The sequence below is a fragment of the Chiroxiphia lanceolata genome, chromosome 20 (genome assembly GCF_009829145.1).
Source record: "Chiroxiphia lanceolata isolate bChiLan1 chromosome 20, bChiLan1.pri, whole genome shotgun sequence".
NCBI classification, from domain to species: Eukaryota; Metazoa; Chordata; class Aves; order Passeriformes; family Pipridae; genus Chiroxiphia; species Chiroxiphia lanceolata.
The window spans coordinates 4,366,223-4,389,043 of NC_045656.1; the positions used below are offsets into that span (position 1 = coordinate 4,366,223).

A 22,821-nucleotide genomic window follows, 5' to 3' on the forward strand; every position below is an offset into this window, starting at 1 on the left:
TTCTGCTAATCTACCATTGTTACAGGTATGAGGGGACTGTCATTTAAAGCAAATCAGCATCTTTGTGGACATTTTCAAAAGCTGAAATAATCAATATTAGCATGGAAAATCACTTCCACATGCACAGCTACCAGACAGCACCAGGTAATTTTTACAAGCACCAGAAAAGCTTCAGAAACAACAGCAATTCATACCCAAGTTATGGATTTGAACAATATCCACAAAGAGAGGTAACACCATATTTCTTCCCCATTGTGGTTCCCTGTTCCTTCCTATATAATTTGGTCACCCAAATTGGTAGACAGAGAATAAACTGGGAAAGGGAACAGGTAAAAAACTCACTTTCAAGGAACAGTAAATTGAAAATGTCAGTTGTCAGAAGAGCAGCTTGCAGGCATGAAAACATGGTGCCTTAGAGTAGTCACTTAAAGGATATAAATCTTAATAAAGGGCCTGGAAAATATTGTTGCCAGATGTATTTATGGAAACACTGTGATGATAAATATAGTATGAGAAATAATAAAAGATGATTAACATCTTTATTTGATAAGGAACAGGATACAGCTCCTATCCTTTAGAGTAAGGTTTCTACAGCAATTTAATAGGTTCCCTGAGAACAACAGACTAGTACTCCCCCAAGCCTCCATAATCTATTTCTTGACAAAAAAACACTGCCATGATTCTATATATTCACATTTTTTGCTACCACTTGTCACCTAAATGAATTCCTGAACTGTTAAAAAGGAAGAAAATCCTCCTCCAGCATGAAATTCTTGAAACATTTTAAAATCTACCAGGGGTACAAGCATACAGAACAGGAAGATTTGCCTAAGCCTGCTGATGATCATTTTAAATCAATGTATGTACTGGTGGTCATGTGAAAGGGTAACTCAGCACTCTCACCTCCTGTGCCTTTATTCCCATCATGCCACAGACCTTTGAGGCTGTGCAGGGACAGGATCAGAGCAGGGACAGGATCAGAGTAGGGATTTGGGGGGGTGGGAGGGGAGTGAGTCAAACCAGGTCCAAACCAGACCACACTTATGACTTAGCTGAGCATATACCAAAGGCTCATGTGAGCAAACAGATTGGAGTAAACTGTGAAAAAGGCCAGAGCTGCACCCTTTGACACTATATATACTGTGTGGTCTCCACCCTTCCTTTATACCAGCTCTAACATTCTCAGGCCTTCACTAAATGAATTAACTAATTAATTCAGCAGTGAGTAGTTCTCAGCTGGGTGTCTGAGCTGAACTGCTCAGTGGTGGGTTCCACTCTGCAGAGATGGCCCAAGGGAAACGATGGAAACATCTGTGGGAGGAGGAAGAGGAGCAGGAACCCTCCTTTCAGCAGCAGCAACCTTCTAGACTGGCTTAGCTGCAACCTGAAACCACAGCCCATGGGTACAGCCTGATAATCACTTTAACCTAAGTGCTGCCTGCCAAAAGAAACACTCTGGCCTTCCTTCTGTCCCCCACTCTGCCTTGTGGCAACTGGGATTGGTGCAGTCACACGGCAGAACTTACTTTTTAAGACTTGATGACTGACATTGGTAAGTGATAAATGACCTTCCTCAAATCCTGATTTCCATTCAGACTCTCCAGGGGGAAGCTGACAAACTTAATGGGTATCAGAAAGCAAATTCCCAAGCTGAGATTTCCCCCCAGTGTTTGTACACACTTGGGTTTTAAACAAATGCAGTTGAAAGGGTGTCTCCAGTACAGATGAGTTTAGACTGGTACAAAACCTAGGGCTGTAGAGAAAAATGTATCAGAAAACATTTGTATTCCAGAATAAGGCTGGGCTCACATTTACTCTTACTTGAAAGCAAACAGGCTTGAACAAAACTGCAGTTTGATTAGACCCTGTAAAGTGCCACTACAGCCCTTCCCAATGGCTCATCAGCTCAATGCAATCCCCAGTACCCTCTGGAACATCAGGAGTTAATACACCACTTAGAGATTTAGCATCTTTATCTCCAGTTTCATCTAAAACTCAGACAGAAGCTGTGAAGACCAGACAGACAGCTCTGATATTTTCACAGCTAGAAGCGTCACTCAGGCGCAGAATTCCGACTTTGGCTAATTGCTTTCCCATTAATTTCACACACAGCTCCACACACAGCACAGGGAAGAAGATATAAACAGACAGGGCAAGCTGGCAATTAAGAAAACCTCACTTGAAACCAATCTTTAACAGAAAATTTAAATTATGACATAAAGATGCCAGCTTGTCAGATGATTTGAACCAACAGGGCCAAATTTATGCTTCGTACTTCACCAAAATAAACCCAGTAACACCACAGATAAAATATATCAGAGGGGTTTTGGCACAGGCTGCTGTTAATGTAAGATGAATGTTCCAATTCTTGTGTCTGAAGTCAATGGGAGTCCAATATGAACTCCAGTAGGCCTCAGGAAAGACAATTTCCTTAAAGGATACCAGACATGGAAATTTATTGTGGATGGTTAAAATAATTATTGCTTGAGCAATAACTTCTAGCACTCCTCTGTGTTTCTTCCTGTGTAGATTAAGCCAATGACACTCAACATACAGATGTAAGGACTGTTTTATACTCTGTGGTTGTATCTAAGTTACTGTTTCAAGTTACTGCTTTGCTTTTTTCTAAAGCAACCAACCATGGTGCTGCCTCCTCATTTTGCACTGATGGAGCACAGATTAAAATAAATCATTTCTGCTGGGGAGGATTTCAGTGTTGACCACCCATGCAAATACAAAAAGTTACCCTCTCAAGGCAAAACTGGGGGGGGTGAACAGTTATACAAGGAAACACTCTGAGGAAAACAGTGAAAGGGCTGTTTAGTCTCTTGTTTTCCATATTCCTCCCTTTTGTTGCCATTTAAGCAGCATTGCAAATCTTGTTGCAATTATGAGAGAGCTAAAAACATGGACTGACAAAAGATGCAGCACAAGCCACACAATTTATGCAGGTCACTGTCTGAAAGGCGTGGGAACACTGCTATAATCAACAAATCCAGTCTGGTTTGATCCCCAGGTAATCCTTCCCTCCCACCTCAGGCCATTCCCTCTGGAGCACACACAGTTAATGCTTCCATTGTCTTCCAGTTATTGATTCTGATTCCTTTTGCCATGTATAACTTCTGTCTGTTACTGCATTTTTGCTCCCTAACTTTACTAAAAGACATTTTCAGAAACAACAAAATATAAACAAGAAGATAAATATTAATTAAAAAAAAAATCCCACCTGAATTTAAATCTTTTGGTGTGACTCACCACAGTAAGGTGAGGTGCTTTTTGCTTGTTAAGTAACTAAAAATCAGGCTGCCTTTTTTTTTTCTCTCCAAGATCTCAGTTATTTTTAGTTCTTAGCACTGCCAGACACAAGACAAGACAGGGCTCTTAACTGCACCCAGAACCAAACAAGCAGATCTCAGCACTCTGTGTTTCCTGCCCTGCTCTCTACTTACAGCAACTTTCAGAACCCCTCCAACAGCCAAAAGATGGAACACTTATATATTCTACCTTTCCAATGGGTAAGTCAACTTCCAGCAATTAATTTTTGCCATCTGTGAGGCACTTGGTTTATAAATGAAGATATGGATGTATTAAAGAATTAGATTTCAGCCAACCTCACGATAAACAGGTAACTGAAGTTGACTGCCTCAAAATTCTATAATCTGTTCTGTGAAAACACTCAGCACCTGAATATGTCTAAGGCAGGGTTGAAAAGCAGGTGAGTAGTTGTTCTATACCAAGAGTAAAGCACAAGGAGACCTTCCTTTCTTAGTTGCAGAACCTGGAGAGACCTTAAATCAAGAAAAATATATTTTAAAAACCATGAATAAGCTAAGACTCAACACAGCCAGGGAGCCAGGCTGTTTAGAAAAGACATTTTTCACAGAGGAAGTTTGTACAGTCATGAGATTTTCTCTAGAAGAGGAAGAATGGAGGGATGGAGGACATGGAGAACGGGGGGGTGATCCTGCAGAGCAGAGCAGCCAGAACAAGGACAAGGGACAGGAACACCCACAGAGGCTGCAAAAGGCAGTGAGAGGGACAGCAAGATTTAGAGAAGCTGAGGTGGTGGCTGGGAAGGAGGTTTGAGGAGAGCACAGGACTTGCTGAAGAGCAGGGGTTGCCCAAGACAAGGTCAAATGACTGGTGTTTGACCGGAGAGAGAGGAAAAACCGGAAAGCAAAGGTCAGGCAAGGCCACGGTTCTGCTGCTCTGCTGGGTGGAAGCAGAAATTGCCAGGGGAGGTGGAAAGAGCCACAAAGGGGGGCTGAAAAGCCTTATTTTTCCTCTTCATTGTATTTGGAGGAGTCAGGCCTGGGGAGACAAGCACAGGACAGGGACAGGAAGGGGAGAAGCACCGCCACAAGTCAGCTGAATGCCAAGGGGAGTTGTGGCTGACAGAACTGGACATGAATGGGAAAAATACATAAATAAACACAATTCCTCATTATATCCCAAGTCATGCTGCAGTTCTGCATTCTTAAGGTACTACAGGCACTGTAATAGAGCAACAGGACAACCCAGAAGTTTTTTCAAGCAATGCTCTTCCTTCTGAAAGATACAGAAATATTAACCAAGGGTACACTACTCACTTGTTCTTCCTGTGTCAATTTATATAAAATATCAAATGACTTAAATTTCTCCAGAGATAATTCATCATCATGCTTAACTGACTATGCCATGACTAAAATGACACAATGCTTCCCCTATTTATAGAATAACTTGCAGAGGCAGTCCACTAACTCACCACCACTAAACCAGACACTAAACCCAATTCTGAAAGTAAAACCTATGAATGATTCAGAAGCATCAGAGTTTGGTGTGAAAGATGTTCCTCTGAAATGCACACACACAATGGCTTTCATAGCAGATTGGTTAGGAAGTGCTGCTTATCAAAGTTACCAGTTCTTATCTTGGGAGACTTCAGTCATAGTAAAGCCATAACCTCATCCTCAGGCTTTTGCTCTTTCTTTTTTTTTTAAGCTACACATTTGTTTGGTTTTTTTTTAAAGAGAAGTATGTAGTTAAAATACCTAAATTTAGTATAGAAAACTTCACATCTGAGAAGCAGTTTTAATAAAGTGCCTGCAGTGAAAGCCCAGCAAGTCTCCTATTCAACCATGAGCCACGATGAAGCCGATGGGATTTGGTCCACTCCCACGCTGACAGACGTTGTTTGCTTGAGCTTCTTAGAAGTTTTTAAACAAAATTCCTTCTTCAATCACTTTCAAGGGAGCACATACAAACTAGTTCCACCCATCAAGGGCTATGGGAAAGCTGCTCAGCATCCCGAGGCACCAGGCCAGGGAGGGAAGAAAACACTTAGTAAGTCCATCATCTCTGTGACGAAGTGGCCAAGAAGCAATAAAAATGGGCAAAGAATTTATATCTTCCAGCGTTCAAAATACAATAGAGAGTCAGTCCACAGGTTAAAGTATATTCATTGTGCCTTCAGGCAAATCAACAGGTGATTATAAAGATCAGGATCGTGTTATTTTTCAAAATTAAGACAAATTTGGGACTTGACTTAAACAGGAAAAGATCCCAAATGTGCATATTTCCACGCTGGAGCAAACTGACCTGCTGAGTGGATCAAAACTCCCTTAGAAATTCTAAAAGGTGGGAACATGTATGCTCAAGGTGTGTGTTTTGCTTTTGAAAACTTCCAAATTTTAGACTTGTCCACTGAATTGACGTGGAAAAACACACAGCCTAAAAACAAAAAGCGTGAAGGTTGGTGGGTTTAAATTCAAAATATATTTGCTGTGTAATATCAGCAACTATTAATAACAGAACAAGTAAATAATAATAAACCAAGAAAAATGAATGTGAAGGAAGAAATTTTTGGAAAGTAGCAGCAATTTTGAAGATACTCCCCAAGAGAGAAGGGTTTGACATCCGACAGTTACATCAACAATGCAGAGCTGGACATCAGCACTCAGAGCCAGTCCCCTCCAAACCACACCTCGCCTGGAGATGAGTAACAGCATTTTTAGATACTTCCACTGCATTTTGAAGTGATACACTTGCAAGGGAAGTAACTGGAAACAAAAAGCATCTAAGGTTTTGCTACTTCATTTTCTGACACGCCTGGTCCCTCACGCTCAGCCCCTGGGGTGTGATGAGCACAGCAACAGCAACTCCCAGTTCTTTTGGGGATCCTGGATTATTGACACAGGGACACAATGAGGATCATGGTGCTGCTGTGGCACCAAAATCAATATGACAACGCCCTCCAGTCCTCTACCTACAGCCCAGCAGCTCTCTCAGCTGAGAGCTGGCACATCCTCCCACCACAAACAGAGACACCATTTTACTGGCCCAAGCACAGGGGGAAGAACGAGTTACTCCAATACTGGATTGATTCTTTCTGCAAATTCTTATTAAAATATCTGATAGACTGTGCCATTAACAGTTTATCACTGAACAATATCAATGGATATGCTAATTATCAGCCTGACTGTACTAATGGTTTCAGTTTATCGCAGCAAGAGTTGAATAATTGACATATCATTCTAATTAACGTTGGTATTGAAGATTTAGTGTTTTATGGTACTGCAGTTCCTTCATTGAAGCATTTTCCAAATATGAGTAAGGGAATTATACTAAAGCCTGAGCATTCTGAGAGGGAAAAGCTAGGCCAAAACATGTTGTTTGGTAACCTTATTTTCAGAGATGGCAAGCACCCAGATCCAAACTCAACCCAGGGAGGCTGAGAAGTTTGAATTTGAGTCTGATATTCAAAACAAAAATATTTTGAAAAATAAGACATTTCTGTTCTGGTCAAGCCATCCAGACAACACATATAAATTAAATGTCCCCAAAAAGCCCCTTGACCAGGCTCAGTAAGCAGCATGCCCCCACTTGCAACACAGGTCAACATCAGGAGCTCACAGTTCACAAAGCTCCCCCAGCACCAAGGACTCTGCACTTGGCCTCTCTGTGATTCTTATCATATAGAAACTGTTACCCCACACAACGGATTAGAGGGTTATTAAGGTCTACACTAATCCAAAGTACAAACCCAGGGCAGCACATGACATCCATTCTTTTCCTGTTTCTTTGCACTATTCCTTCCCCTATTCTTGGGCCCATTTTCCATCCAGCAGAGGCTCTGAAATAGAAGACACATTCTATATTATAGTCCTCTCATGTTGTTCCATATATATTATTTCTACTACAGTAGAAATTTTAGTTCTTTTATATTTGCTTTCCACAAACAAATCCTAGCTGATATGTCTTGCACAAGTAGAGAATGCATAAGGTATTTACAATCAATAAGTAATTACAAAAAGCCATTCTTTTTCCTTAGGGGAACATATTAATCCAGTTCTATTTTGTCACATGTAATCTTAAATCAGAGGTTACACTACTCCTTTAAGCAATAAATGCAGTGCAGACAACTAAAAATATTAAATAATTCATTTCTTCAATTCTCTCCACATTAAAACAGAACAGAGTTTCAAGGCACACTTTTGGCAAGTTACTTACAAATAAAACCAGCATAGTGAGAACAACAGGATAGTAATCAAAGTGGATTGAAAAAAAACCCCAAACTGGTCCTATTACAGCCAAAGGAGGATGGGGAGAGGAGCCATTTTAGGAGCTATAATTCCTTAGTGTAGAAACACAGCAACCACTTTCAGAACTCATCCAACTTGCAGCCAGTTCCTCCTGCCACGTGTCTTATTTACAGCATCATCTCCCCACAGCAGGAGAAAGACACCAAACCATACCTCCTACAAGACAGACTTCACCAACCTATCAAAGCACTAAATTTACTTGCACCTTTTTCGCCTTCTTTTTAAACGACGACAACAAAAATCTACCCAACTTGCATCTTCTAATGTCCTACTAAGACACAACTACCTTCCCTGGCCAAGAGGCAGCAAACATTTGTGCACTGCACATCTGTGTCAGACAGCCTGCGAGAGCCAGGAAGAAATTTTGTTGGAAGTTGTTCTGCAGCTCTCAGAAGAACAGGCTAAAGAACAATAAACAATGGTTATTCACCAGAAAGTGCACGAGAACAACCCATACAACGCTGACCTTACAAGCATGACAGCAAGGAAATCCACCTTCCCCTCGGTGCTCTCAAAGGCCAGCAAGCAATCACTGACCTTAATGCAGGGGAAACCCACAGTCTAAGCACCTTCACCATTAAAACTTTTAAAAGGCAGCCTGAAATCCTGAAATCCCTGAGGATAAGCACTTTCTCGTGTAACTCAACCAAAAAAAAAAAAAAAAAGCGCCCACATAATTCCCTAGACATGCATAATTAAGAATACATCATGCCCTTTTCTAGCAGAGTGCTTTCCCAGGGAAACTCAACTGTTCTCTAGAAAAGGAGAGCTCTGGCCTAGTCCCAGGCTGGGGAAGCACCAATCCTTCAGGATTCTGCACATCCCTCCAGTTCTCCTGTATCTACATTATGCCCAGCCTCAACTCAGATTTCTTGCTTCCCACCCCTTCCCATACATCCCACACACTAAACACTGTCCCTTCCATCCCACCTTCCAAGCTAAGCAATACCTACAGTATTTTTTTTTTAATATGCACACAGTTCCATAACCTACTCCACTGTAAAAAACGTCTGTAAATCCTCCCAAACCAGCCAGAAATAACCCTCCCACGACACCAACCAGGGAAAGCTTAGCTTCCTTCTGCACAGGTAGAGATACCACCTTGAGAGGAGACGTGTCATTTTTCTTTGTCTTTTCCAGCACGGACGAACCGTCCACACCGAGCACCGCCTGAACCCTCCCGAGGTGGGTTCGGGGCACACCCCACCACCACCTGCCGCGGCCGAACCAATGACCGCGTCCCACCGGGCGGATTATCCCTGGATACATCTCCCCGGCGGCGCGGGGAGGCCTCTTTCCCCCCGCACACCGCGGCTGGGCTCCCCTTCCCCGGCAGCACCGCGCTCCACATTTACAGCCCCAAAAACCACCCGCGGCCGAGCTCCCCGGACCCCTCCCCGCTCCCGGCCGGCCAGGCCGCCTCCCCCGCCCCGCGGCCGGCGCGGCTCCCCAGGCGAGCCCGGTGCTGCGCAGGCCTCGCCGCCCCCCGCGGTACCGTCGGCCGGGGCGCTGGGGCCCGGCTGGGCCATGGCTGGGCTGGGCTGGGCTGGGCCGGGCCGGGCCGGGCTGGGCGGGCGCCGCCGCCGCGGCCTCCTCCGGGCGGGGACCGCTACGCCACGGGCAGGGAGACGGGAGCGGCCGGGTCGGGCCGCCGCCTCCTCCGCCTCATCGTGACAGCAGCGGCTGCCGGCGGCGGGAGGGGAGGAGAGACGGGCGGGAGGAGCGGGAGGAGGAGGAGGAGGAGGAGGAGGAAAGAAGCAGCAGCAGGAGGAGGAGGAGCCCGGCGCAGGCGCCCGGGGTGAGGGACGGGAACGACCGCCGGGGCTGGGAGGGAGCGAGGTGAGGACAGGGCTGGGAGTGGGGTGGGGAGAGGGAACGGGAGGGAACAGGCGGAGGGAACAGGGACTGGGAACAGGCGGAGGAGAACAGGGATTGGGAACAGGGGCGGGGAACAGGGATTGGGAACAGGCGGAGGGAACAGGGATTGGGAACAGGCGGAGGGACAGGGTTGGGAACAGCGGAGGCGGAGGAACAGGGATGGGAACAGGGGAGGGAACAGGGATTGGGGAACAGGCGGAGAGAACAGGAACTGGGAACAGGGATAGGGCCTGGGAATACGGACTGGGGACAGGGGACAGGGAATAGAGACAGGGGATCAGCGACTGGGAAATAGCGACAGGGAGGAATAGGGAGTGAGGACAGGGATAGGGAGAAGAACAGGGACTGGGAATAGGAACAGCGAGAGGGAATAGGGACTGGAGCCAGGGAGAGGGACAGGGACTGGGGACAGGGATGGGGACCGGGACTGGGGACAGGGAGTGGGGACAGGGACAGGGACTGGGAAAAGGGAGAGGGAGAGGAATAGAGACTGAGGACAAGGATAGGGAGTGGGACAGGGACAGGGGAAGGTGGTGGTGGCTTGTCCAGGGTCCCCACCAGGCCTCTTCCCTCAGCACCATGCCCCTGGGTCTGCAGCCTAAAAAGCATAGTTAGTGTTTATATTAAGGAATCGGTTTAAGCAACACCAACAGACACTATTCTGCCCCACAATCACAGACTCACTGAGGCTGGAAAACACCTCTGAGACCATCATGTCCAATATTTGACCAGCACCACTTGTCGACCAGCCCAGAGCACTGAGGGCCACGTCCAGTGTTCCTTGATGTGATGGGGAAGGAAGCACCTAAGATGGGTAAACATTCAGAAAGTTTTATCAGTAAATTACACACTTGGTATGGAAATTGGTGTATTAATGCCGGACTACTATAGTTGTCACACTTGAACACTTAATTGTTAAGGTGTGACTGGGGAGGTGGCAGTGGAAGGAGCCTGACCACCACGGGGTCCCTTCCCCAGCACCTGTGGTTGGTCTGTGTGGATGGGCTTTAGTCCTTCCACCTAACGGGGAGAACGTGTCTAAACTTTAGGTTTTTACCAATAAAATGGTAGATTTGCATCATTTGAGCTCATGTAAAATCACAGAAAGCAGAGTTAGAGTGGAAATTACGATACCAAGTCCTGTCATGGGCAGGATCTGTTACGACTCACCTTTCTTATGGCTTACACACCCTAAAATCAATCCCTTTTAAACTCAATCTCTCTTATCACCCACAGTTTTTCAGGCCTTGTTGTCAAAATACGTGGTATAGCAAGGCATGGGATTCCGCATTTCCTAATAAATTTGCTCAGTTAAACCAAATGCAAACCTGAAATAGGGAATCTGTGAAATTTCCGATTTACCCTTTTCGATCAGTTGAGGTAAATCTTCTCAAGTCTTTGCCATTGTAAAAAGCAGGCTTAAACTAAAGACTTAATTCTCGGTGTTCCCAACTTGAGACACGTAGGGCTTTCTTTTGTGGGTATTTGGAGAACCCAGAAGTGCCAACAGCTCACAGAATGCTGACTTAGTGATGATCAAAGGATGAAGCATATCACTTGAGGCACATTTACACATTTCTTAGCTCCTGCTTAGGCTCTTTTACAAGTAGCTGGACATTACAAGCATTCAACACAAAAATCCCTTTGAAAACCTAGTCCTGTGGGAACTGAGCTCTTGAAACTCTGCCCTGTGTTCATATGAGTACCCCAAAGCACCCACATTAGCACTTATTTTCATCTGTTTGCCTCATCACTGTTTTGCCTCATGTTGAGGCAAAACTCTGGCACGTTTTGGATGGTCCAGGATCAAACTGAGTGCAGCATCACTCCAGCTGCAAATAGAAAGTAAGATGATATCAAGCTTGATATCTGTTGTACCTACAAGTGTTTTATTAAGGAACGAATATTGTATCATTTCCATCACTTCAATTTACAATTAGAATTGCAACATTTCAAAACCTTTATTAGAACTCCTGAGCTTACATTCTAAATGGGGTTTGTATGTAGTTTGAAGAGCATAAAAACCCTCAAGGGGCTTGTGCTTTTATTTTTCCTTCTTGTTCTTCTATCTAGAGCTGTAGCCTTATAGATATGGTTCTTACCTAACCTTTCCTGCTTTTTCTGGCAGTAATTGGACTTGACAGAGGCAAAGGTTAAGTATATCTTCAGAATGTCTTCTAACCTGGAACAATTGAGTAACTTCTCTGTGCCTCCCAGAATGTCCCATTTCATCTAATCACTTGTAGTTTTATAGCCTTGATCTCCAAGGATTTCCCAACATGACTCAGCTCGATCTTCAAAGAGGGGGGAAGGTTTGGCAGCAGTTTGCAGTCAGAGGAACAGACCTGTTGCAGCGAAGAACCAGCAGAGACCAGGATTCCTGAACGTCAGTCCCTGTGGTGCTCACGTTGGACAAGTGCAGTATTGAGGAAACCAGTGAGGCAGGTGAGCAGAGACTTTTCTGCAATAAGCTTCTCCAGATAATGCTCCTAAAATCCCATGAATTTTTATTAAATTTACTTGGCCTACAAGTCTAACATGGGTGTTTTCAGCAGCAGCAGACACGAGTGAATGGAAGATGCATCTTCCTGGAGAGCATGTGCTGTGTTAGTACAGGAGGAGGAGCAGCTGTCCCCCTGCAGTCTGCCTGAAATTTAATCCTGTAGGGTTTCTGAAAAAGAGAAGTTTGAAGCTTTTCTTGAACAGTAACATCCAGGGAAAGCAGTGAATGTGGGCACACTGTGGTTGCTGAAGTCCAGGAGGAAGCTGAGTGAGACTGGGGTTGTTTGGTTGCAAAGAGCACAGTGAAATAATTCACACAACACATCTTGGAGAGAAGAAGTATTTTCTTTTGCCAGAGGAAAAAAACAGGTGGGAGAAAGAGGTAATTAAATGTTTTCCTAATAGTTCTGTCTTGTGGTTGGTTGACTTGAGTGCATATGGATGCTCAAGTTCCAAATGAAACTTTTCCTGCTTATTTTTTTGGTCATGTAGACAGATTTTCTCTTTCTGTGTCTTTGCTTTTGCTTTTTTTTTTCTTTTCTTAATTGGGGCTCTTTAACCTCAAGTGAAGCATCTCTTTTCATGAGGCTTTCAAGAATATATTGATCATATCCTTATCTCTGAAACTAGTCCCAGATCCCAGCTCTGGTTGAGTTGCCCTCACTATATCCCCACTCATGTCAGGATAGGACCAATTACATACCTTTTACTGCCACTTGCACAAATTGCAGAGCTTTGGAGGAGGCCACTGCACACTCCACCAAGTCCCTTGGCGTGGATGATCCGAGGGACAGGACTGTGACCAGACTGAGGAAGGTATGATCACAAAAGCTTTGTATTCACAGGAAGTGAGGCTAATAAAATACAGCTCTAATTCCTTTAGTTTTGAAAGGCACGAGATACTATTGTTTATACTCCAGCTAAGCCAATTCTACAAAACCAGAGCCTTTAAAAAGATAAACTAAATTTCTGGACATGCAAGGCCAAGCTACATTGGTGGGAATCCAGTGGAAACAGGCTGATGTGTGGGAAATGAGAAGCATTTTGATTCTGTAGCACAGAATCAAAGTGGAGATTAAAAAGACCCTCTGAATTAGGCTGTTTTCCATTTCTGTTGCTTTTTGGCCACAAAAAAGTTGATTCTGCTGTGCCTGAACGGTGGGAGTTTGCAGTGAATTACAGGCCCTGCTCCCAGTGGGGTTCAACTCATAAACCACCCACTGCTTAATTCAATGAATCCAAGAGAGCCGAGTAAAGAGGTGGATTGGGAAGCAGCTTTGTGGGTTGCTGAGACTAAACTCAGGGACTCCAGAAGAAAGAACTATAGCACTGGGGACACTCTGCCTCGAGAAGTGGGAGAGCTGATTTCCTCTCTCCCAGGGGCTCTACCTGTAGTGGTTACAAGTGAAGGGAAGTTTGTAACAGTTTCCACTGGACAAACTATGAAACGAGTAACTTCAGATGAGTGCAACAAGAATGGTTCCAATGTGGAGAGCAAACCTGTGACCAGAAAAAATGCGTGTTCTTAACTTCAGGAGAAGGCCAGGGAAGCAGAAATTGCACACACCTTTGAGGAGGGACTCGGTGGCTCAGGACAGGGAGCCTTGGGCTCATTCAAAAGGCAAGTAACAGCCTTGTCCTTCTAAGCAAAAGGGAAGAGGAGAGCCAGATTTACTGCTTGCACTTTATCTTATTTATTTCTACATTTGCCAGAGTTTTTCTACTGTTTTTCTCACTTTTTTTTTTTTGTTTAAAATAAAGTGTTCGAGTTTCCTAATTTTTAAATGTTTATTTTCCTTCTGGTGAGATGATGGGTCATTAGCATTGAGTATAAGTTCTGCAGCTATGAGTGTTTGTAGGCTTTGGTCCTTTCTCTTTAATGCAAAGCTTTTGGAGAAAATTTACATTCATCTAAGTAGTATACCATAAAGAGGCTGGTTAAAAATCTCAAACCAGTCATGCTCTTTGCTTCAAAAGTTATTCTGGAATGCAAGGAATTCAGTCTGGACATTACATTATTTGCAATGGTAACTCTTAGCGAACCTGGCAGTTTATGTGGTTAAAACCTTTTCAAGAGCAATTGAAAAATTATGTTATCCCATCTATTGTTTAAAGGATTCCATGTGGTACAGTTCTTTGAATATGTGGGAGAGAAAATGAAGCCAAAATGAAAAAAAATTTGGCAGGCAAAAAATCGAAGTGCTTGCATTGGCCCTAAATCAGTATATGCACATTAATGATCTCATTTGAAAGATGTCTAATTAAGATCTGAGAGCTCTCTGTGTTCCCAAGGGACAGGCTCATTGAATATTGTGATGTACCGTGAAACTAAACAGTTTTTCTTATTTCTTACCTCAAAATAACCAAGGAGTCAGAAACTCATTCTGTGGAGTAACAAAAGGGACATTGAGAGCACAGTCTTTTGGGTAACCTTGCTCAGCAATACATTAGAATTGCCACTGCAGGGAGACACAACTCTGCCTTGCACTTACCACTCCTTCATTGGAAGGTATAAAAATAAGCCAGGACCCATTCAGACTCACTATACCTGTAGTAACAAAATTATCTGCACACACTTCAACTGCTGCAGTACCAAGTCCAGCACCTCTACTTAAGTCACTGCTGAAGGCAGATTTGGACAAAGGCTCCTCCTGCCAGCTCTGCTATTGCAGCAGGATTTTACAGTAGAGGCAGAGCAGGCACAGAGTCAGTCACCACACATTTATCACACCTCACCCAGCAAAGCCCAGGTGGGCCAGCACTGGGTCCCAGAGAGACCTCTCTTGTTTTTCACTCTGTTCATGAGATTATACTTTTCTTTAAAAAACCTAAAATAGCAGGGAAGTTCTGCTTCTTGAGGCTGTTTTGCATAGAAGGTTACATGCAGTAGTGTTTCTCTAACCAACAGACCATGTCAACAGTAGCATCCCATGCATTCAACTTCCTGATCTTGAGTCGACCAGTTCGTTAACATCAACGAGATGAGTCATGTCAGGTCTGCAAGACGGGCCATTTATCTCATTTTCTTCCTCTGAGGCACAGCAGATCAGATATCCCATAAATTCTAATGGTTTGCAATGCCCACTTGCCAAGAGAAGGAGGGAGTGTTGCAAGTACCATAAAATTCGTTGTCCCATGTGTGTCGTATTAAATGGTGTAGCCAAAAGATTTCCCTGTTAAGGCTTCAGCAGCAGTGCTCATTTTGGAGTTTTATTCATCCAGCCACTGTTAACCCTCAGTTTGTCCCTCTCAGAACTGCCTTTGGAGACATTTAGAAGACAATACCCAAGAAATCTTTGTGTAAAGAGCAAGACCAGGCAGCTGAAGAGACGCCACAGGATTTCAGAGGATCACCACATCTTTGCAAGTCCTTCAGCTGAACAAGCCCATCTTGAACAGCTGAATCCAGGTAGGATTGCTGGAAGCTCCAAAGTGTAGCTCAAGGCCTTCCTCCAGTGGGACTCCACAGTGATTCCTGAGCCTTTTCTGGGGCTCTGCCAATTCCTGTATATCCAGAGATGGTCCAAACCAAATACTTGTCAGTACAAGTTAAAATCCCACATTTAAGTCAGTGGGTACCCCCATATGGTCCAGTGTTTCTCATCGATGCCATCCCATCCTTATGAATCCTTTTATTCCCTATTTCCCTGATTTTCCTCAGCGTTACAGTGGTCTCTCTATTGCCTCTTTATTTCACTGGAGTGCCTTTTCCAGACCTATGTCCCTTAGATGCAGACACACAAAATATTTGTTTCTATGGCACCTTCCACGGAGAAAGAGCCTTTTAGTAGAGCCAGAAGAGAAGGAATTATCTTGGATTTACAGGCTGAGCAGACCCAAAGACACAGCCTGTTTTTCCTGGGGATGCACAATCAGCAACAGGAAGGAAAAAACCTGAACAATGTATTTCTACCTCCCTATAGCTTTTTTTTGTCATGAAGTGCATTTCCTTTCCTTATTCATCCCACCTTTAAAAAATACCAAAACCACTTCTGACTTCTATGAAAATAGCTGAAGACAAACATCTGTTGTAAAATGAATACTTCTGAGCAGGTGAAAAGATCAAACAAACTCGTTTCCTATAGAATCTCAGTTTGATCCTCTCAAAAATGTTTGCTGCTGAGATAGCTCCCTGCCTGGCTCTTGCCAACACTCAGCAGCATCAAGAATGCCCTTCCCTCTGAGACAGGAGGTTTCACATTACGTTGTTAACCTCCTCGGATCATCTCCCGTGCACAATCCCAGTCACATTTACATGCAGACATAATGTCACTCAGCCCACTTTTATGCCACTTAAATCTCTCTCGGTTGCCATGGGAGCATTGATAAGGAACCAATTAGCAAATAAATATTTGAGGACGGATGTGAAAGCCGCTGCTCCGTGGATTGTGTGTCACAGGCAGTGACATTTCATTTGGCATGTCCTTACCTGGCTGAGCTTCTTCCACTGCAATTTCAGCTACATTGTGTAGTCAAAACATGCCCTTCCCACGGGATTTGAGGCTTAGACGTGCAAACACTATCTGACCCGGGGAAGTTCTTACAGTTCTCAGGAGAAGAAGGGATTGCTGGAAGCGCTTTTCCGGCATGGAAGTGCCAAGAGCACCATCCAGTGCCTGAGCGGAGTAACACACAGGAACTCGACGGCGCTGGGACAAAGGCAGCTCTGCACCCCACAGTCCAGCTACACGTGGTGGGGGCACGAGGATTTAATAAATACAGATTCTTACAGAAGGAACTTGGAAAGGAAGTCAGTTGGCAAAGCGGGCAGCCTTTCAGGAGGACAGGAGACAACCGGAAGATCCCGTCTTTTAAGCTAGAGCTGTAGTCTGATTTAGTTACTGATGATTTAGGGAGCAAAGATGCAAGGGAGGAGGAAGAAGAGGTGGCAATAGATGGAGCTGGTTAAGAAAAGTAGTTAATTAAATCCATGATGGAAAGGAGCTGCTGCAGAGAGAGAAAATCGGGCCAGATCCTGCAATCCTTCCTCTTTGCAGAATTGAATCAGCAAAGAGAGGCTAGGAAGGTGTGCTGGCAGCTGCAAAAATAAGGGAGAAGTGACCTCAGCTGCCACTGCCCAGTCCCAACAGCCCTGTATGGCTTGTCAAATGTGAGTAGTCCTGGATTTCGAGAATAAAAATTATTTGGAAAAAGATTTTGCACACATGTGGGCCATAAGTAATAGTAATTCTTACTACATGTGGCTACAGGCTGTTGGTGGGCTAGAGAGAAGGAACTAATTGGAGAACAAGGAGTCCTTGGGGCTAAAAGTGGGCACAGGCAGAAATGAATGTTATCTGTAAAGAAGTGATACCCAAAAAGATGTCCAAGAAAAAGCATGCAGCTTTTCCATGGACTGGTAGATGTGCAACAGTGTATGGAAACTCTGTGTAAACAAGGAAACAGGAGTTTGGCATATTATGAACTGGATATTTATTAATCAGAGATACAGAGTGCTGCAGTTTAGCACAATATTTGTAACACTAATGTTCTCCCTAAAATCAGACTTTGGGCATAGTATAGAAATGCTGTAATCCAAGACAACTCCTCTGTTGTGTTCAGCTTCACATGTGTTTGCTCTTACTCTTTTTATATTGAACTTGCAGAGCAAAACTCACTTCTCTGATTAATATTGAGCAGTGTTTTGTTAGTGCCCTGTGGCAGAAGTGCCCAGATGGAGTGGGTTGAATACTGAAAACATGAGAAGCATTTAGTGTTCTGTGGAGCTCTGTTAAAGGTGTCTGAATAGAACATCTGGTATCAAATCTTGGGATAAATCAGTTTGGACCTGCTCTGGGTCTGTGCTTTGTTCCAGCTTTACATTCCCTCTCTTCCTTCCTTGTTCCCAGAGCCAATAGATGATGGTTTATTGCCTGGTGCAACCCATTAAAGTCCCTTTGTTGGGGCTTGGCAATTAGTTGAGCAGAAAGAGTATAACAATCACTTTGACATCTGTGGGGTTGAAATGGCAATGCTGACTTAAGATCTCCCTGAAAGGCTTTTTATCTGTCCTCAAGGTGAGGGAGAAAGAAGAAAGAGTGATTATCCAGAGACTTTGGGAAGATATTGCCTGATGTGAGTGTAACCCTGTTCGAGAGCTTTTGTGTGTATAAAACGTGCCTGCCCACCACAGGGCCCTGGTGTGGGCATTCAAGACCTCCCTGCCAGGGGAAATTATTGCTATCCCACTGCTCAGCACTGCCAGATCCCTCTGCCACTCCTGCTTTGTGGGCAAGAAAAACTCCTGCAGATTTGAAGAGTGAGGAAGGAAGACGGGAGCCGTTGGGGTGTCGTGTGACTGACACCACACAACAGATGGAGGTGCCCATCCTTCAGTCCTACAACACATTCCACAGCCCCAGCCTTCCCAAACACATCCCACTGCTGGGAACAGCGAGGAAGGGCAGGCTCACGTGGGTTTCACACCAAGGACTGTGACTGCAGAGGCGAATCAGGTGCTGAGGCACGTGGACACCTAATTTAGAAGTGTTTGAGATGAACTCCTTGCACTTTAGGATGTGTTTCAGCTGAGTACACAGAGCTCCCAAATACCCTTTGGATATTTGGCTCCACTCTTGGATAGATTTGCATGAGTGGTGTTTTTACCTGCTCACGTGAGTGGTGTTTTTACCTCCAGATTTTACCAAATTTCCCTGCTCAGAGGCTCTGACTCCCAGAACCATGACCAAAGCCATGAAAGAACACCAAATGGGAATTCCTAAATTGCATTCAGAATATTCTGAAGCAACTCCTTCCTGAGTAGTAACCAAGAAAAATGTCTCACAGTGTAACATTTTATGCTATTGAGAAAATAAGATATTTTGAGTTATATTCCTTTAAGATGTCTTGCTGTGTTTAAAGGGCTGATTTTCTTCTCTTTTTGTCTTGTTTTCAGGCTTGATACATCAACCAAACTTCAGAGGAGTTGTTCTTGCCTCACACTAATGCTGAGACGAAAGAGAAGCAAGTTATTCATGTTTTAATGTTGTTTTGTGCCAGATGTTTTGCTGGTAGAAATCCATAGCTCCACAGGCACCCATTTCTTCAGGATCTGGAATGTCTGACACAATTTCTGTCTCCACTCTGGACGGTCTGTGAAGGAAGCTGCTTTATTTTGCAATATTGAATTTCATGCTGGGAAGTTATAAGGAAAAACAAAATAATGAGAGACAGGGTCTCTAATAAGCTTCCTGTCACATGAGGCTCTGGTTCTGGTGAAGCAGATGTGGTTGCTGACTTGTTTCCAAAATGTTTGTTGAGTGGTGATTAGATTCTGTCATACTGATGTTATATCTCTGTGATCTCATTCAATACAAGTAGTTCTGCAAACAGTGAAATATTTTTTCCTATGGATTTATATCTTGGATTGTGTTTCTGCATAAATTCTCTGATGTTTAATGGGGATTGAGTTCATTTTAGCCTGTTGTTTCAATGAGAGATGAGTAATCTGTCTTGACTTGGCTGCCTACTTTCATGAAACTTGCAGGAATTAAATATCACAAGTATTAAAAATTTGAGTGGGAATTATGAACCAGTTCCAGAGTTATTTGGAGCCAACTCATATAAACAAACATAAACATGAGTTTCATTTGCTTTACAAAAGCAACAGGTAAGAAGCAATCTTTTATTACTTTGTCCTTCTATTCTACCTGCTTGATTCTATTGCTTTATTAGTGATCAGTCATATAAGACATGCTTTATTTATAAAGCTGTGTGAAATATGAGACTTGTTTGCCACATTGAATACATATTAAAACATCATTAATTTATACTTATCATGGGCCACACAAGAGATGACATTGCTTTTTATTGTCCTTGCTGGAGCAGGGGAAAGAGGTGACATGGATTTTAACTTACATGTTTGCACAGGCAAGTGCAGAGAAAGAACATTATTTTTCCTTTAGAATCCTCATTGTTCTGGTTTGGAAAGGGAGAAAGGAAACCTAGAATTGAAAATGATCTTTTGTGTTGCTGAGTCCAGTCTTCTGCTTCTGCAGAGAGCCAAGTTCCCAGTCTTTTTCATAAAACAGGTTGTGCTATTCAGAAATATGCTCCTTTCTCTTTGTCATCCCTCCTATCCCCAGTTTCCCACTTTCTTTGGGTGTTTGCTCCAGAATTTTCTTCCTTTGATAGGAAGAAACCTTTTAATTTCCATAGTCAGTTTATGCATGTTTGCTCTTGTTCTGTGTTGTTCTATGTTCTTGTTCTTCTTTCCTAAAAAGTTCATTCCTGTAGGTAGCCATGTCTGTATAGGGAATAAGGAAAGAAGACCCTTCCAAGAGGACAGAAAATCTACACTTGGGTAAATCCTTAAGACACAAATCTGTTGGAAATGAGGCTTCAACAGCACTTAGCATAAAATGTTTGTGTGTCTAATACTCCCAGGTTTTTCTGGGACTGGCAAATGAATTATTTAGTGATGGAAACTGCACATGCATCTGCTTGGCTTCTGTGGGTTCATGTTATAGAAAACTGTAGGAGTGTTGTAGAGATCACAACTGCCCAACTTTGTGTCATAGACCCTGTGTCTTCACAGGCCTCAGAAGTTCCCATTTAGCTGAGTAGAGGAGAACAGAGTGGCAAGTCTGTGCTTTTATTGCCAATGTTTTGTAGAATAACCTTTATGGTCTGTAGATTCAGTCCTGTGCAGGTCTGTGTGACTTAAGATCTATTACACTGCACTTCATATTTGTGCATCTCTCTCCAGTTCCTGGAGAGGAAAGAAATTAAAGGTCTGAAAGGTTAGCTTGGTGTTAATAGATCCAGATATACCCAATATTTAACTTCCCTGGACAAAGGAATTCCTTCAAGGGCTGGCTTGTCCTGTTACAGTGTGACAGTGTCAGCCCTGTGTGCTGCAAACCTTCACCCAACCTTAGAAATAAAAAATAAAAAAGCCAAGTGTCTGCTCAATGGGAAACAGATGGAGTTTTCATTAGACATTACTTTTAATGATCTGCTTTAAAAGTAAAGATACACCATTCCAAGCAGAAGAAGGGCCTCCTAATAGCTGTGTTTAGGTCCCAGGCTCATTATCTGAGCTACAGATAAGCAAGATTGCAAGACCTTTGAATCATTGGAACTTCCAGTTAAGCTTTCCGACCATTATTAAAATTCCAAACACAGCAGAACTATTTTGGAGCCTTACCAATATTTTTTCCTGAAGATGTATCTTTATTTAATGATTCAGAGTTATTATGATGGGCCTGGCAGTCAGTTGCTCGGTTTCTGGAGTATTACCATTTAACCTAGGTCAGGATAAAAATCTGGGAATATTCATTGCAGGGCAGACCTTTTGCATCTTTGAGGGCCTGTTCTTCACAGTCTATCTTGGTGTGACTCCCCCAAATGGTGTTGCTGGCTGTGAGAGGTGACCCAGCAGTCTAGAAAGCCTGAAGATCCTTCCTAAAAAGATAAACCCTGCATTCTGTGCCTGTAGGTACTAAATCAACTTTTGACATGTAAAGAACAATGCAATCCCAGGGTTTTAGGCATAGATGGCTGCTGCCAAACCACAAGAAATGCTTTTGTCTGGAACTCATGGAGCAGTAACATAGCAATGGAGGGTGTACCCTTGTCTGTTATTCCCTCTGAGCAAATTCTCAGAGACGTGTTACCAGGATTCAGATAGATTTCATGGAACTAGGAGAGAAATGGGCTTTAATTTTCTTATAAAGGGAGGAAGAGACAATAGAACTCAGCAAAACATGTGGCAAGTTTTGTTTCTGTCTGAGAGTTATGCAAGCAAAACCCAGTGCCCATCCTCAGACAGCACTCTCCCAAGTGAGACTCACGTGAGGGAACTGTGTTACTTTTCTTCTTAAAGCCTTCAAAATTGCTTTATTTCCTCTGCATATGTGTAAATACAAACTATGTCTTCAACTGTTCTCCAGCTGGTATGAGTCAGAATCCAAACTTCTCAAAGTTCAAGGAAATTTAGAGCTGATGTTCTGGTTCACTGTCACCTCTGTAGAAAAATACCTGCATGAATAATGAGAAATAAGCCTCTTGTTTTCATAAGAGGGACCAGAAGGATCAAGTTCAGTGAAAGTCTATCACAAACTGTTAATTAAGCACTGTTCTGAAACCAGGTTTTTCCCACTCTGTTAGAAACCTTCTTCAATTTCCAGACTAGAGCTATTAGTGGCTGGTTTGTTCACGTATATTACTGTGCCAAAGCTGTCTTTTAGTTTAGATTATACACAAACAGAATGTGAGTATTAGGTTTCCTCTGCTTTTTGTCTCTTTCAGGGGGAAAAAAAAAAGAGCTTAAATACAAGGTCACCCTCTGTTCAAGGTCCCGTTATTTCCTCACACAATTCAAGGGTGGAGGAGAACAAGCAAAAGGAGCAGATGACAAAGATGACAAGAGTGCTTTATATTTAGGTTTATGTACCTTAGAATGATCCAGCAACAGCATCCCTGCTCCTGTTATCTTATGTCCCAGTAAATAAAGTTAATTTTCTTTCTTTGGGTTATATTTGCAGAAATCAAGCAAATGCCCTCTCTCCCTGTGTTATAGAGTGTATTGGGATCCAGTTTTTGAGAAAATGTGTTTTTCTCTTTCCCTGTACCCCTGTTTTATGCCTTTGACACTGGAGCATAGATATACTCCTCCCCTTGTTCTCCCTATATGATCCTAGTTCACATACTCCGCCTTGCTCCTCTCCAGTTGCTCCCCTTGTTCCAGCAAGTTCTGCTCCTGCCCCATAAAAGCAGGAGCCACGTTAATAAAGTGTTCCATTTTGCACCTGACATCGAGGTATCTGAACCCTGTCAAGGGGCTGTCAAGGATGCTGAGAGAGCCTGTTTCACACAAGAGTGAAAAAAAATTACAATTGTTTCTTTCTTCTTGTCTCAC

The 22,821-nt window shown here is 43.4% G+C and overlaps 1 protein-coding gene and 2 long non-coding RNA genes across 6 annotated transcripts in view; 2 read left to right on the forward strand and 1 right to left on the reverse strand.

The window, feature by feature from the left end:
* RABEP1 (rabaptin, RAB GTPase binding effector protein 1) overlaps window positions 1–5,641 on the reverse strand; it is a 43,673-nt gene extending 38,032 nt beyond the window's left edge. Inside the window, 1 exon segment of the mRNA XM_032707119.1 lies at window positions 5,578–5,641. Coding sequence (XP_032563010.1) covers window positions 5,578–5,626 — 49 coding nt within the window. The 5' untranslated portion in view covers window positions 5,627–5,641.
* A 4,328-nt stretch (window positions 5,642–9,969) lies between these two features.
* LOC116796498 lies at window positions 9,970–13,581 on the forward strand. Of its 4 annotated transcripts, XR_004360387.1 has the most exons (5): window positions 9,970–10,272; window positions 11,705–11,903; window positions 12,011–12,342; window positions 12,645–12,776; window positions 13,496–13,581. It is a non-coding gene; the product is annotated as an uncharacterized LOC116796498 (long non-coding RNA). The 4 variants fall into 4 exon arrangements; XR_004360384.1 differs by having other exon boundaries at window positions 12,011–12,776; XR_004360385.1 differs by having other exon boundaries at window positions 12,014–12,776.
* A 1,635-nt stretch (window positions 13,582–15,216) lies between these two features.
* On the forward strand, window positions 15,217–22,634 carry LOC116796499. Its single transcript, XR_004360388.1, has 3 exons — window positions 15,217–15,369; window positions 18,856–22,346; window positions 22,448–22,634. It is a non-coding gene; the product is annotated as an uncharacterized LOC116796499 (long non-coding RNA).
* Window positions 22,635–22,821: the final 187 nt, after the last annotated feature.